Here is a 16,731-nt window from a genome sequence, read left to right on the forward strand (position 1 = left end):
ATGGGGAGACGTTAACTTTACTCAGAACTTCTACTCTGATCAAGAAGGCTCATCAGCGTCTCTTCTTCCTGAGGAGACTGAAGAAGGTCCATCTGTCTCCTCAGATCCTGGTGAACTTCTACCGCTGCACCATCGAGAGCATCCTTACCAACTGTATCACAGTATGGTATGGCAACTGCTCTGTCTCCGACCGGAAGGCACTGCAGAGGGTGGTGAAAATTGCCCAACGCATCACCGGTTCCTCGCTCCCCTCCATTGAGTCTGTCCAAAGCAAGCGCTGTCTGCGGAGGGCGCTCAGCATCGCCAAGGACTGCTCTCACCCCAACCATGGACTGTTTACCCTCCTACCATCCGGGAGGCGCTACAGGTCTCTCCGTTGCCGAACCAGCAGGTCGAGGAACAGCTTCTTTCCGGCGGCTGTCACTCTACTAAACAATGTACCTCGGTGACTGCCAATCCCCCCCCCCCCCCCCGGACACTTATTATTTTTTTATTCAAATCGTTTGCTATGTCGCTCTTCAAGGGAGATGCTAAATGCATTTCGTTGTCTCTGTACTGTACACTGACAATGACAATTAAAAATTGAATCTGAACCGACGGTGGACGCATTAAAAATGCTGGAGTAACTCAGCGGGACAGGCGGCATCGCTGGAGGGAAGGAATTGGTGACGTTTCAGGCCGAAGCCCATTCATGTGCCTTCCCCCCCATAACCCCTGACACCCAAACTAATCAACCATTTCCAGTTAATGAGAGACTAGGAAACGTCACTTATTCCTTTTTCTCCAGTGATGCTGCCTGTCCCGCTGAGTTACTCCAGCTTTTTGTGTCTATCTTCGGTTTAAACCAGCATCTGTAGTTCCTTGTGTATGATCAGCCAGTTGAATGGCGGTGCAGGCTTGAAGGGCCAAATGGCCTACTCCTGCACCTATTTTCTATGTTTCTATGAAGGAACTGCAGATGCTGGTTATATCTAAGATAGACACAAAATGCTGGAGTAACTCAGCGGGACAGGCAGCCTCTACGGAGGGAAGGAATGGGTGGCGTTTTTGGTTCGAGACCCTTCTTTAGAAGCGTCTCCCATTCCTTCTCACCAGAGATGCTGCCTGTCCCGCTGGGTTACTCCAGCATTTTGTGTCTATCTGCAGTTCCTTCCAACACATACTTACTCGGAGCTGTTGGCCTTTCTATAGTGCAGGTTGAAGGTGAAAAGATCACCAGACATTTTAGTTACTTCCCAAGTACATTCGACCTCCTGGAGACCATCGTAAAAACACTGCAGGTTTCGAGGCATCACCTCTGCCACAGCTGTGGAGGAACAGGTCGGATTGTTAGCGTGGAATCAGCCTCGCTTGAGTTTGAAGATAGATGCAAAATGTTGGACTGATGCCCCTGTCGCACTTAGGAAACCTGAGCGGAAACCTCTGGAGACTTTGCGCCCCACCCAAGGTTTCCGTGCGGTTCCCGGAGGTTGCAGGTGGTTGCCGGAGGTTGCAGGTAGTGGAAGCAGGTAGGGAGACTGACAAAAACCTCCGGGAACCTCCGGGAACCACACAGAAACCTTGGGTGGGGCGCAAAGTCTCCAGAGGTTTCCGTTCAGGTTTCCTAAGTGGGACAGGCGCAGCGGGTCGGACACTCGGGTTAGAGTTAGATGCTCCTTGAAGCACTGAGTTACTCCAGCATTTTGTGTGTATCTTCAGTTTAAACCAGCGTGCACAGTTCCGAACTACTCACTTGCAGTTCAGTTTAGTTTATTGTCACGTGCACCGAGGTGCAGTGAAAAACTTTTAGTTGCATACTGTACTATCCAGTTAGCGGAAAGATTATACATGATTTCAATCGAGCCATCCACAGTGTACAGAAACATGATAAGGGGGTAACGCTTAGTGCAAGATAAAGCCCAGTGAAGTCCGATTAAAGATAGTCTGAGGGTCAACAGAGGTAGATAGTAGTTCAGCACTGCTCTCTGGTTGTGGTAGGATGGTTCAGATGCCTGATAACAGCTGGGAAGAATCTGTCCCTGAATCTGGAGGTGTGCGTTTTCACACTTCTGTATCTTTTTCACAATGGGAGAGGGGAGAAGAGGGAGTGGCCGGGGTGAGACTGGTCCTTGATGATGCTGCTGGCCTTGCCGAGGCAGCGTGAGGTGTAGATGGAGGCAATGGAAGGGAGGTTGGTTAGTGTGTGTACGATGGTCTGGGCTGCGTCCACAATTTGCTGGAATTCCTTGCGGGTCTTGGATGGAGCTGTTCCCAAACCATGCCGTGATGCGTCCCGATAAAATGCTTTCTGCGGAGCACCGGTAGAAGTTGGTGAGAGTTGTTGGGGACATGCCAAACTTCCTAAGGCATTGGTGTAACTTTCTTGGTCGATGCTTCCATAACACTAGAGGTTTAACGCTAGGAGGTTGGACGCTAAAAGCTGGAGTAACTCAGCGGGACAGGCTGCATCTCTGGAGAGAAGGAACGGCTGACGTTTCAGGTCGAGACCCTTCGAGATACTGCCTGTCCCGCTGAGTTACTCCAGTTTTTTGTGTCTATCTTCGGTTTAAACCAGCATCTGCAGTTCCTTCTTACACAGCATTAGCTAGGTGTGCTCATTGAGGCTGCTCTGCCTCTGCAGGCCACAGTTCAAAATTCAGATCTGCCAGCAGAGGGCAAAAGTGAGTGGTGCAGGTTTTTTAGAGTTTTAGACATTTAGCATGGGAACAGGCCCATGGAACCATTGAAGGAATTGACATGCTGGCCGCAGGTCAGATCTTCAGGCACAGCAGGAGAGTTGCTGCCTTACAGCGCCAGAGACCCAGGTACTATTGCAAGGGTGTTAGGGGTTACGGGGAGAAGGCAGGAGAATGGGGTTGACAGGGAGAGATAGATCAGCCATGATTGAAATGGCGGAGTAGACTTGATGGGCCGAATGGCCTAATTCTGCTCTGTAAACGTATGAAAGAAACCTCCAATGGAAGTTGAAGATAGACACTGGAGTAACTCAGCGGGACAGGCAGCATCTCTGGAGAGAAGGAATGGGTGACGTTTCGGACCGAGACTGATGAAGGGTCCCGACTGAAGAAAAGTCACCCTTTTCCCCTTCTCTCAGCCTGTCCCGCTGAGTTACTCCAGCATTTTGTGTCTTATCTTCGGTTTAAACCGGCATCTGCAGTTCCTTCCCGCGCTCTCCTCCAATGGGCAGGTTTACCTGCTTGCGGGTTTGGCTGATTTCTCTTCACGCTCCACGGGACCTCTGCGCTCCACGCACTCCAGATGCAACGAGAGCTGCAATGCTGCGGTCTCGCCCGCACGCGAGCTGCGTAGGTGCCGGCCGAGGCCAGCCCCGAGCCACGGATTTCAAGACGGCGGCTGCCGCTCGCCACATTCTCGCTCAACGAATCCTGCAGAAGGGAAAGCGCGCAGTCAGTCATGAACCACAAAGGGGGTCTCGACCCGAAACTTCCCCCATTCCTTCTCTCCAGAGATGCTGCCCGTCCCGCTGAGCTACCCCAGGGGATCTCATTGAAACACGTAAGATTGTTAAGGGTTTGGACACGCTAGAGGCAGGAAACATGTTCCCAATGTTGGGGGAATCCAGAACCAGGGGCCACACAGTTTAAGAATAAGGAGTACGCCATTTAGAACGGAGACGAGGAAACATCTTTTCTCATGGAGAGTGGTGAGTCTGTGGAATTCTCTGCCTCAGAGGGCGGTGGAGGCCGGTTCTCTGGATGCTTTCAATAGAGAGCTAGATAGGGCTCTTAAAGATAGCGGAGTCAGGGGATATGGGGAGAAGGCAGGAACGAGGTACTGATTGGGGATGATCAGCCATGATCACATTGAATGGCGGTGCTGGCATGAAGGGCCGAATGGCCTACTCCTGCACCTATTGTCTATTGACCCGAAACGTCACCCATTCCTTCTCTCCAGTGATGCTACATGTCCCGCTGAGTTACCCCAGCGTTCTGTGTCTACAGTCAGTCACAGCATCCACTGCTTGGTAGTGGTACAGCACATAAACAGGCCCTTCCGCCCAGCCTGTCCACATTCATGTCATTGGCGCAGAATTAGGCCATTCGCCCCATCAAGTCTACTCCAATATTCAATCACGGCTGATCTATCTGGGATGACAGAGAAGACTTGATGGGCTGAATGGCCCAATTCTACACTTTTTCCTCATGACCTTATTTTTGTCCACAAATGACGGATAAGCACACTCCTTACCTCCCAGGACTTCCAAGATTGCTTGTAGTTAACCTCATACTGTAATGTTCCAAGGAGCATATCGGAGGAGTTGTCCATGTACCTTGTCTCCCATGACAGCTCATAGTCCCCTGTCTCCGTGACATTGACCATCAGGTTGAAGGGAGCTTGAAGCTTGACTGAAAGTTGAAAGGGGACAAAGGGTTAACTCTGGATACACTCGAGGCAGGAAACATGTTCCCGATGTCCATTTCCATTCCCCTTGACTCTCAGTCTGAAGAAGGGTCTCGACCCGAAACGTCGCCCATTCCTTCTCTCCGGAGATGCTGCCTGTCCCACTGAGTTACTCCAGCATTTTGTGCCTATCTTTGGTTTAAACCGGCACCTGCAGTTCCTTGCTACACTATAAAGCATTAAAGCGGTGCTGGCTCGAAGGGCCGAATGGCCTACTCCTGCACTTATTGTCTATCACTGTCTATATCTCTTTTCCCATTCCCGTAACTCTCAGTCTGAAGAAGGGTCTCGACCGGAAGCGTCACTCATTCCTTCTCTCCAGAGATGCTGCCTGACCCGCTGAGTTACTCCAGCGTACTGTATCCATCTCCAAAACCACTTACTGTTTTCCAATAAGTTGAAGGATTTCCTCAGGTTTACGGGTTTCTTTGGTTTAAAAATAAGTAGACAATTAAATCCCATGGCAAACGCTTCTTCCTTAATGACGCAACGATTGCTGGAGGTTGTCCTGTTGCACAAACGCGGACTAAATGGTGAAAACAAAAGCAGAAAAATAAAGAGCAGTTAATTCTCCTTTCCAAATTAATGGTGGCACCAACAAACTCAACGCCACTCATTTGCACCTAAAGTTTTTTTATCGAAGATAGACTCAAAATGTTTCGGGTCGAGACCCTTCTTCAGACTCGACCCGAAATGTCACCTATTCTTTCTCTCCAGAGATGCTGCCTGTCCCGCTGAGTTACTCCAGCATTTCGTGTCTATCTGACTATAATCAGTAACTTTTGTAACTTTGTCAACAACAGATGACTCTTTTTTGTACTTTGTGTGTACTGTATTCAGAAACTGTACCTATTTCGCTTGGGCAGCTTACAACCCAGCGATATGAATCTGATTATCTAACTTCAAGTAACCCTTCTGATGAAGGGTTTCATAGAAACATAGAAAATAGGTGCAGCAGTAGGCCATTCGGCCCTTCGAGCCTGCTCCGCCATTCAATATGATCATGGCTGATCATCCAACTCAGTATCCCATCCCTGCCTTCTCTCCATACCCCCTGATCCCTTTAGCCACACGGGCCACATCTAACTCCGTCTTAAATATAGCCAATGAACTGGCCTCAACTACATTCTGTGGCAGAGAATTCCAGAGATTCACCACTCTCTGTGTGAAAAATGTTTTTCTCATCTCGGTTCTAAAAGATTTCCCCCATATCCTTAAAGGGCTGAAACGTTGCCTATTTCCTTCGCTCCATAGATGCTGCCGCACCCGCTGAGTTTCTCCAGCACTTTTGTCTTCCTTCAAGTAACCCTTGCTTTTCCTCTCTCTCCGACCCTCCCTACCCTAGTTCTCCGACTACTTTCACTGTCCTTCTGATTAATTTTACTGATTGTATGCCTCGTTGTCACCTTCCCCTCAGCCAACAATGAACCGTTCTACATTTCCTGCTTTGATCTTCCCTTTTCACACCTTGCCCTTCCGTATCTCTAGGCTCCCTCACCCCTGACTCTCGGTCTGAAGAAGGGTCTCGGCCCGAAACGTCGTCCATTCCTTCTCTCCGGAGACGCTGCCTGTCCTGCTGAGTTACTCCAGCACTTTGTGTCTATCTTCGGTGTAAATCAGCACCTGCAGTTCCTTCCTGCATTCTGCACCCAGGTAACATGTGACAACAGTGTATCATTAAATTGAAAGCCAGCAACATTGGTCTTGGCATTATGTAGAGTGGTCAACCTTGGGAAATGCAACTCAGCACAAAACAGGATGATATCAGCTGTTATCAGGCAACTGAATCGTCCTACCACAAGCAGAGAGCAGCGCTGAACCACTATCTACCTCTTTGGTGATCCTCGGACTATCCTTGATCAGACTTTACTGGCTTTACCTTGCACTAAACCTTATCCCCTTATCATGTATCTGTACACTGTAAATGGCTCGATTGTAACCATGTATTATCTCTCTGCAGACGGGATGGCATACATCAAAAAGCTTTTCACTTCACCTCGGTACATAGAGTGATACAGCGTGGAAACAGGCCCTTCGGCCCACCTTGCCCGCACCGCCCAACATGTCCCAGCTACACTAGTCCCACCTGCCCGCGTTTTCCCCATATCCCTCCACACCTGTCCTATTCATGTACCTGTCTAGCTGTCTAAGTTAAACATTGGGATAGTCCCAGCCTCGACTACCTCCTCCGGCAGCTCGTTCCATACACCCACCACCCTTTTGTGTGAAAATGTTCCCCCTTAAATCTTTTCCCCCCTCCACCTTAGACAATGGAAAATAGACATCCAATTATTTTGAGGAACATGAACCTCAAGAACCTGGTGACGGATTCCCTCTTATAATACAGATCCATGGGGATGTAGCGCTTAGCCATGGCGTTTTCTGTAAAGTGGCAGTGGATGTCCTTCATGTAATCGGTGTAGCAGCTCACATCGCTCATCAAGTCTTGCACTGAAGTATGGAGGAAAAGCAGGCATCAAAAACCGGACATGGATCAAATCCTTTCTCTGTGCTCTTATCTGAATAGAAACATAGAAAATAGGTGCAGGAGTAGGCCATTTGGCCCTTCTAGCCTGCACCGCCATTCAATATGATCATGGCTGATCAAATTGACAATAGACAATAGACAATAGTTGCAGGAGTAGGCCATTTGGCCCTTCGAGTCAGCACTGCCATTCAATGTGATCATGACTGATCATCCCCAATCAGTACCCTGTTCCTGCCTTCTCCCCATATCCCCTGACTCCGCTATTTTTAAGAGCCCTATCTAGCTCTCTCTTGAAAGCATCCAGAGAACCTGCCTCCACCGCCCTCTGAGGCAGAAAATTCCACAGACTCACCACTCTCTGTGAGAAAAAGTGTTTCCTCGTCTCCGTTCTACATGGTTTACTCCTTATTCTTAAGCTCCGTGTGGCCCCTGGTTCTGGACTCCCCCAACATCGGGAACATGTTTCCTGCCTCTAGCGTGTCCAAACCCTTGACAATCTTATATGTTTCAATGAGATGGTGAAAGCAAAAAAGAACAAAAGAATCTCTGGATAGATAAGACATTAATATAATAAGGTAATAAAAAATAAACGTAAGGTGCAGCGTGGAAACAGGCCCTTCTGTCCATCGATCACCCGTTCATGCTAGTTTCTACCTTATCCCATTTTCTCATCCACTCACTCTCTGCACACTTGGGGGGGGTGGGGGTTTACAGATGGCCGATTAACTTCCGTTGTCGCACGACTTTGGGACGTGGGAGGAAACCGGAGCGCCCGGAGGTAACCCACGCGGTCACGGGGAGAACGTGCAAACTCCGCACGCAGACAGCACACGAGGTCGGGATCGAACCCGGGTCCCCGGCGCTGCGAGGCAGCGGCTCTACCCGCTGCGCCACCAGGCTCGCACGTTCTGGCGTGTGTTTGAACAGGAGGGATAAGAGCGCTGGAACAAAGCCGTGCTCTTTGGAAGGTAGGGCGGCACGATGGCGCAGCGGTAGAGTTGCTGCCTTACAGCGCCAGAGACCCAGGTTCTCTGAGGGAGTGCAGAAGACGACGGTTCACCGACTGATTCCTGGGATGTCAGGACTGTCTTATGAAGAAAGACTGGATAGACTTGGTTTATACTCTCTAGAATTTAGAAGATTGAGAGGGGATCTTATAGAAACTTACAAAATTCTTAAGGGGTTGGACAGTCCTAGATGCAGGAAGATTGTTCCCGATGTTAGGGAAGTCCAGGACAAGGGGTCACAGCTTAAGGATAAAGGGGTAATCCTTTAAAACCGAGATGAGAAGAACTTTTTTCACACAGAGAGTGGTGAATCTCTGGAACTCTCTGCCACAGAGGGTAGTTGAGGCCACTTCATTGGCTATATTTAAGAGGGAGTTAGATGTGGCCCTTGTGGCTAAGGGGATTAGGGGGTATGGAGAGAAGGCAGGTACGGGATACTGAGTTGGATGATCAGCCATGATCATACTGAATGGCGGTGCAGGCTCGAAGGGCCGAATGGCCTACTCCTGCACCTAATTTCTATGTTTCTATGTTTCTATGTTCGATCCTGACCACGGGTGCTGTCTGTACAGAGTTTGCACGATCTCCCGCTGACCGTGTGGGTTTTCTCCGAGATCTTCGGTTTCCTCCCACACTCCAAAGACGTTTAGGTTTGTAGGTTAATTGTCTTGGTGTAAATGTAAAATTGTTCCTGGTGTGTGCAATTGTCCTTAGTGTACGGTGATCGCTGGTCAGTGTGGACTTGATGGGCCGAAGGGCCTGTTTCCACACTGTATCTTCAATTACATTAATCTTCCATTACATTAGCCCTCAGAGCTTCTTCTTCATGTGTATGGCGTGCACAGCCTAAAGTTGTAGGACAACTTATTCTATTTGATATTATTTGACTGTGCACGCCGGGTTAATTGCATTTGTCGAAACAGGGCGGACCACGTGAAGGTTGCAATCTCCCACCCTGCCCTTAGGGCTGAAGGAATCAAAGCAAAACTGGGCTTGTATACACTGGAATTTAGAAGGATGAGAGGAGATCTTATTGAAACATATGAGATTATTAAGGGATTGGACACGCTAGAGGCAGGAAACATGTTCCCGATGTTGGGGGAGTCCAGAACCAGGGGCCACACAGTTTAAGAATAAGGGGTAATACATTTAGAACGGAGATGAGGAAAAACATTTTCACCTAGAGAGTTGCAAATCTGTGGAATTCTCTGCCTCAGAAGGCAGTGGAGGCCAATTCTCTGGATGCTTTCAAGAGAGAGTTAGATAGAGCTCTTAAAGATAGTGGATATGGGGAGAAGGCAGGAACGGGGTACTGACTGTGGATGATCAGCCATGATCACAATGAATGGCGGTGCTGGCTCGAAGGGCTGAATGGCCTATTTCTGCACCTATTTTTCTATGTTTCTATAAGAGAGATCTATTAATCCCTGATTCAAACAAGCTAGACCAATACAGCACAGGAACAGTGCTTTACAAGTGGGACAGTGTTGATAGGTGTGAACAAGAACTGTCTTACCCTCCTCTGTCTGGTGAACAAGGCTGAGGACAAGAGCGGAGTATATCCCAACGTAGACAGCTCTTCCTTTAGCAAACATCCTGAATGGTGCCGGGAACTCCTTTGCTCGCAAGGCAGCAGAGAGGGAGGTGCAGGCTCCAGCGCTCACATCTGCAACAACAGCACAAAGCTTCCATCAGCTCGAGTAATCAGCGCGTACTCACTGCCGCTGTACAAACTGGCTGGAAATAACTGTGTGTATGTGTGTGTGGAGTGTGTGTGTGTGTGTGTGTGTGTGTGTGTGAGTGTGTGTGTGTGTGTGTGTGTGTGAGTGGGCAAGTGTGTGTGAGTGCGAGTGTGAGTGGGTGAGTGTGTGTGTGTGTGCGAGTGTGAGTGGGCTCGAGAGTGTGCGAGTGTAAGTGTGTGCGAGTGGGCGCGAGAGTGTGCGAGTGTAAGTGTGTGTGAGTGGGCTCGATAGTGTGCGAGTGTAAGTGTGTGCGAGTGGGCGCGAAGGTGTGTGAGTGCGAGTGTGAGTGGGTGCGTTTGAATGGGTGAGTGTGTGCGAGTGAGCGCGAGAGTGTGTGAGTGTGTGTGTGTGTGTGTGTGTGAGTGTGTGTGTGTGTGTGTGTGTGTGTGTGTGTGTGTGTGTGTGTGTGTGTGAGTGTGTGAGTGTGTGTGAGTGTGTGAGTGTGAGTGTGTGTGTGTGAGTGTGTGTGAGTGTGTGTGTGTGTGTGTGTGTGTGTGTGTGTGAGTGTGTGTGCGAGTGTGTGTGTGTGTGTGTGTGTGTGTGTGAGTGTGTGTGAGTGTGTGTGAGTGTGTGTGTGAGTGTGTGTGTGAGTGTGTGTGTGTGTGTGTGTGTGAGTGAGTGAGTGTGTGTGTGTGTGTGTGTGTGTGTGAGTGTGTGAGTGTGTGTGAGTGTTTTAGAGAGATACCGTGCGACTGTGACTCCAAAACTTCAGGAGCTGTAAATCTGAAATAAAACCCGGAGAGGCAGCAACATTGAACGCTTCATGTGCGGACACTCGATGAGTGTGCAAGTTTGCACGCCCGTGTGCGTTGTGTGTACAAGATAGAGGAAACACAAACCTGCATGGAATATTTCAGCGACATTGGATGCATTCTGTACACTATTGACACCACAATAATTAATCTTAGATTTTTTTTGTTTAGTTTAGAGATACAGCACGGAAACAGGCCCTTCGGCGCACCGAGTCCTCACCGACCAGCGATCCCTGCACACTAACACTATCCTGCACACACACACACTAGGGACAAATTACATTTATTACAAGCCAATTAACCTACAATCCTGTACGTCTTCAGAGTGTGGGAGTTAGTCGTAAGGTCATAAGTGAAAGGAGCAGAATAACGCCATTCGGCCCATCTAGTCTACTCCACCATTTAATCATGGCTGATCTATCTCTCCCTCCTAACCCCATTCTCCTGCCTTCTCCCCATAACCTCTGATACCCGTACTAATCAAGAATCCATCTATCTCTGCTGTAAAAATATCCACTGACTTGACCTCCACAGCCTTCTGTGACACTGCGGCAAAGTGGTAGAGTTAAGGCTTCACACGCTTGCAGCGCCGTGGACCCGGGTTCGATCCCAACTACGGGTGCTGTCTGTACGGAGTTTGCACGTTCTCCCCGTGACCCGCGTGGGTTTTCTCCGAGATCTTCAGTTTCCTCCCGCACTCCAAAGACATGCAGGTAGGTCGAGAAATGTACAGACTGAAGACTGCAACAATCAGGTTCAGGAATAGCTGCTTCCCCACAGCTATTAAACCTGGCTCGGACAGAACTCTGAACATAATTAAAAAGCCCATTATCTGTTATTTGCACTTTATCCGTTTATTTATTCACATGTGTATATATTTATATAATGGTATATGGACACACTGATCTGTTCTGTATTCATGCCTACTATGTTCTGTGTGCTGAAGCAAAGCAAGAATTTCAGTGTCCTATCAGGGACACATGACAATAAACTCTCTTTTGAATATTGAATGTAACAATTGTCCCTAGTGTGTGTGTGGGATGGTGCTAGTGAGCGGGGATCGCTGGTAGGCACGGACTCGGTGGGCCGAAGGGCCTGTTTCAGCACTGTATCTCTAAATGAGAAGAACTTTTTTTCACGCAGAGAGTGGTGAATCTCTGGAACTCTCTGCCACAGAGGGTAGTTGAGGCCAGTTCATTGGCTATATTTAAGAGGGAGTTAGATGTGGCCCTTGTGGCTAAGGGGATCAGGGGGTATGGAGAGAAGGCAGGTACGGGATACTGAGTTGGATGATCAGCCATGATCATATTGAATGGCGGTGCAGGCTCGAAGGGCCGAATGGCCTACTCCTGCACCTAATTTCTATGTTTCTATGTTTTCTAAGGAAACTCTGCAGTGGCAGAGCGAGTAGGTACCTGGACATGAATGCTGGCAACAAACAGGCTGCTGATTATGGCAATCGTGAGTAAAAAAGCTGCCTAATACCACCAAACAACATGCATGGGTGTCGGCTATCACAGGAAAAGAGTGGATGGAAAGGAAGGCTGGTAGCCTCTGTTGCTGCCTCTCCGGGTTATATTTATTATGCTGAGAGCAGATTGACGAGGAGATAGGTTTCTGTGGCGAGGATGAGATCCCTGCAGAGGCCCAGCACCAGACAGAGATAGAAAGTTGAAGTCTCATGGTGGTTTTGTGTGTTGAATATCTCACCATCTCTCCGAGGCTTGGGTTTCCTGCCTTGTGCGGGAACAGGACACAGCACCACACGAGATAAGGTGTGGCTTTTTCACGACCCCTGCCTTTGCAGCTTCCCACCCAGGCCTCGAGGAACCCACTTGGAGTACGGAGTCAGGCCCTTCTGCCCTTCAAGACTAGCCCATCGTAAGATCGAGATGGTACACAAAAATGCTGGAGAAACTCAGCGGGTGCAGCAGCATCTATGGAGCGAAGGAAATAGGCAACACCCTTCCATCAGTCTGAAGAAGGGTTTCTGCCCAAAACGTTGCCTATTTCCTTCACTCCATAGATGCTGCCACACCCGCTGAGTTTGATTCCTGGGATGTCAGGGCTGTCTTATGAAGAAAGACTGGATAGACTTGGTTTATACTCTTTAGAATTTAGGAGATTGAGAGGGGATCTTATAGAAACTTACAAAATTCTTAAGGGGTTGGACAGGCTAGATGCAGGAAGATTGCTCCCGATGTTGGGGAAGTCCAGGACAAGGGGTCACAGCTTAAGGATAGGGGGGAAATCCTTTAAAACCGAGATGAGAAGAACTTTTTTCACACACAGAGCGGTGAATCTCTGGAACTCTCTGCCACAGAGGGTAGTTGAGGCCAGTTCATTGGCTATATTTAAGAGGGAGTTAGATGTGGCCCTTGTGGCTAAGGGGATTAGGGGGGTATGGAGAGAAGGCAGGTATGGGATACTGAGTTGGATGATCAGCCATGATCATATTGAATGGCGGTGCAGGCTCGAAGGGCCAAATGGCCTACTCCTGCACCTAATTTCTATGTTTCTATGCTGCCACACCCGCTGAGTTTCTCCAGCATTTTTGTGTACCTTCGATTTTCCAGCATCTGCAGTTCCTTCTTAAACACAAAAGATCAAGATGAATGGGGGAACTATTCCACATCACAAACTGGTTTGGGAATTGCTCTGCCCAGGACAGGAAGGCTCTGCAGAGAGTAGTGCATTCAGCCGAACGCACTATGGGAACTACACTCGCTCCCCCTGCAGGACCTATTCACCAGGAGGCACAGATCCAGAGCCAGCAACATTATGGGGGACCCCTACCCCCCCAGCAACCGACTGTTCCAGCTGCTATGGCCAGGCAAACGCCTCCGCTGTCATGCTGTGAAAACTGAGAGGATGAGACGGTGTTTCTTCTCAGAGGCCATTAGGACTGTAAACTCCTATCTCACCGGGGACTAATTTACTGTAGTGTTGTGTCTTTTTAAAATTGCTATTTTTTTCTAATATGTAAATACTGATTCTGTTCTATTCTGTTCTGTAGTTTTTTGCACAATCCGCAGGCATTGACACTATTCATTTTACTGCACATCTTGTGTGTGTGTGACAAATAAACTTGACTTGACCAGGACTATGATCACACAGCAAACGTGCTGGAGTAACACAGTGTGGGTCAGGCAGCATCTCTTAGAGATTTAGACTGGAGAGATACAGCGTGGAAACAGACCCTTCAGCCCACCGAGTCCGTGCCGGCCACACTCACAGTACCCTATACAAACTACGGACAGTTTACATTGTTACCGAAGCCAATTAATCTACAAACCCGTACAAACCCGTACCCATTATTTGCATCACCGGTTCCTCGCTCCCCTCCATTGAGTCTGTCCAAAGCAAGCGCTGTCTGCGGAGGGCGCTCAGCATCGCCAAGGACTGCTCTCACCCCAACCATGGACTGTTTACCCTCCTATCATCCGGGAGGCGCTACAGGTCTCTCCGTTGCCGAACCAGCAGGTCGAGGAACAGCTTCTTTCCGGCGGCTGTCACTCTACTCAACAACGTACCTCGGTGACTGCCAATCACCCCCCCCCCCCCCCCCCCCCCGACACTTATTATTATTTATTCAAATCGTTTGCTATGTCGCTCTTCCAGGGAGATGCTAAATGCATTTCGTTGTCTCTGTACTGTACACTGACAATGACAATTACAATTGAATCTGAATCTGAATCTGAATCTGTCTTTGGAGTGTGGCAGGAAACCGGAGCACCCGGAGAAAACCTCACGCAGGTCACGATGGGGAGCGTACAAACTCCATACAGACAGCACCCGTGGTCAGGATCGAACCCGCGTTTCCGGCACGCTACCGCTGTGCGGCCCATATCATACCTTTTCCCAACCTTCCCTAGCCACGAGTTCCAAACATCTATCCCTCCTTTCCTAAATTAACATAAATCTCCTTCAAATTTCCGCCATCCCACCATAAAAGCTGTGCCTACCATTATTTGACATTTCCACCCTGACTCATATGTTTTGGTCCAGCCCACTTTTAGAAAAATATTGGAAAGCAATTGTTGATACTATTTCTGTAGTCTTAGGTATTGATTCATAATCTCATGCTATTACTGAAATTTTTGGGGCTGCCAATGTTAGATTCTATTAATTTGTCCCGTTTCGCCCATCGGCTGATTGCTTTTACCACACTAATCGCCAGAAGATATATTTTATTCAAATGGAAAGACTCTAATCCTCCGTCCACTGGTACTCTGAAACGATATCATGTTTAGATTTAGAAAAAATCAAGGAGTGACATTGTTGAACCCTTGGTTAAATTTGATGAGACTTGAGGAAAATGTATTCAACATTTCCACACAACATAAATTGTCCCCTCTACAACCGTTATTAATCTTTTTGTCTTGTTTTTGTTTTTTTGGATAAAATAATTTAATAAAAATATTTTAAAATAAAGTGATCTCCTCTAAACTTCCGCCATCCCACCTTAACAGCTGTGCCCGCGAGTATTTGACATTTCCCCCCCTGGGAGAAAGACATTCACTACCCCTGTCCCACTTAGGAAACCTGAACGGAAACCTCTGGAGACTTTGCGCCCACCCAAGGTTTCCGTGTGGTTCCCGGAGGTTGCAGGTAGTGGAAGCAGGTAGGGAAACATAGAAACATAGAAACATAGAAATTAGGTGCAGGAGTAGAGGCCATTCGGCCCTTCGAGCCTGCACCGCCATTCAATATGATCATGGCTGATCATCCAACTCAGTATCCCGCACCTGCCTTCTCTCCATACCCCCTGATCCCCTTAGCCACAAGGGCCACATCTAACTCCCTCTTAAATATAGCCAATGAACTGGCCTCAACTACCCTCTGTGGCAGAGAGTTCCAGAGATTCACCACTCTCTGCGTGAAAAAAGTTCTTCTCATCTCGGTTTTAAAGGATTTCCCCCTTATCCTTAAGCTGTGACCCCCTTGTCCTGGACTTCCCTAACATCGGGAACAATCTTCCTGCATCTAGCCTGTCCAACCCCTTAAGAATTTTGTAAGTTTCTATAAGATCCCCTCTCAATCTTCTAAATTCTAGAGAGTATAAACCAAGTCTATCCAGTCTTTCTTCATAAGACAGTCCTGACATCCCAGGAATCAGTCTGGTGAACCGTCTCTGCACTCCCTCTATGGCAATAATGTCCTTCCTCAGATTTGGAGGGAGACTGACAAAAACCTCCGGGAACCGCACGGAAACCTTGGGTGGGGCACAAAGTCTCCAGAGGTTTCCGTTCAAGGTTTCCTAAGTGGGACAGGGCCCCACAAACCGTGCCCTCATAATGTTGTGGTCGGCACGGTGGTGCAGCGGTAGAGTTGCTGCCTTTACAGTGCCGTTCGATCCCGACCACGGGGTGCTCATAGCTTAAAAACCAGCAGATCCAGGCAACACTCTTGCGAAAACCTTCCCGGAATATGGTGATCCAATAATCCAAATGCGTCACATCAGGCTGGTCTCATTCCAAAGCTAACACGCGTTTCCAACTTAATGCGGTATTAATAATCATTAAGGACAATTCAAACAAACAACCTCCGTCACATTCCCCGCAAGAATGTGTTCCACAGTTATTTCCATCCCGCTGTTCGCTCGCGAGCAGTTTTTATTTGATATTGTATTATAAATTGCAGTTAGATAAAGACATTCTCACACAACCCAGCTGTGTGTTACTTGGAGAGAGATTGGCCAGCAGAAAGAATGAAAGGGTGCTTGAGACACTCTCCAAAGGTGAATTGGCTTCTGTAAATTGTCACTAGTGTGTAGGATCGTGCTAGTGTCCCTGGTCAGCACGGACTCGGTGGGCCGAAGGGCCCGTTTCCGCGCCGTATCTCCAAGGTCTGAAGGAAATCTAGACTGTCCATCCTCGAAACATGTTTCACCTCGAATCATTTCCCCCTGGTCAGTCAGACTCAACTAAGATAGACACAAAAAGCTGGAGTAACTCAGCGGCCAGAGGCTATCTGATTGTCCCGCTGAGTTACTCCAGACTATCTTCGGTTTAAACCAGCATCTGCAGTTCTACACCGACGTCTATATCTCTCCTTTCCCTTATCCCTAACCAGTCTGAAGAAGGGTCTCGACCCGAAACGTCACCCATTCCTTCTCTCCAGAGATGCTGCCCGTCCCGCTGAGTTACTCCAGCATTTTGTGTCTTTCTAAACTTGGTTTAGGGGCCTTCCTACACACAAAACATGACCCCCATGTTTTCTCACGAAGTTGGGAGGCCTTTCCACCCATCAAGGACTTACTAGCTCAGTGAGAATTCCTATCAGGTCCCATACAAGGTTAATTCCCGGGATGGCGGGAC

General features: G+C 48.5%; 1 protein-coding gene across 4 annotated transcripts in view; it reads right to left on the reverse strand.

The window, feature by feature from the left end:
* The window catches only part of csf2rb (colony stimulating factor 2 receptor subunit beta), a 48,440-nt gene that overhangs the window by 19,323 nt on the left and 12,386 nt on the right, over window positions 1–16,731 (reverse strand). For 3 of the 4 annotated variants that reach the window (XM_055663336.1, XM_055663338.1, XM_055663337.1), the window contains exons 2-7: window positions 9,434–9,583; window positions 6,732–6,873; window positions 4,806–4,948; window positions 4,210–4,367; window positions 3,194–3,386; window positions 1,168–1,306 (exon numbers count right to left, since the gene is read on the reverse strand). In XM_055663336.1, the coding sequence (XP_055519311.1) occupies window positions 1,168–1,306; window positions 3,194–3,386; window positions 4,210–4,367; window positions 4,806–4,948; window positions 6,732–6,873; window positions 9,434–9,512 (854 nt within the window). In that variant the 5' untranslated portion in view covers window positions 9,513–9,583. The remainder of the gene's footprint in view (window positions 1–1,167; window positions 1,307–3,193; window positions 3,387–4,209; window positions 4,368–4,805; window positions 4,949–6,731; window positions 6,874–9,433; window positions 9,584–16,731) is intronic. The other variant, XM_055663339.1, reaches the window with a different exon arrangement.

Source organism: Leucoraja erinacea, chromosome 37, assembly GCF_028641065.1.
Source record: "Leucoraja erinacea ecotype New England chromosome 37, Leri_hhj_1, whole genome shotgun sequence".
Classification (NCBI taxonomy): Eukaryota; Metazoa; Chordata; class Chondrichthyes; order Rajiformes; family Rajidae; genus Leucoraja; species Leucoraja erinaceus.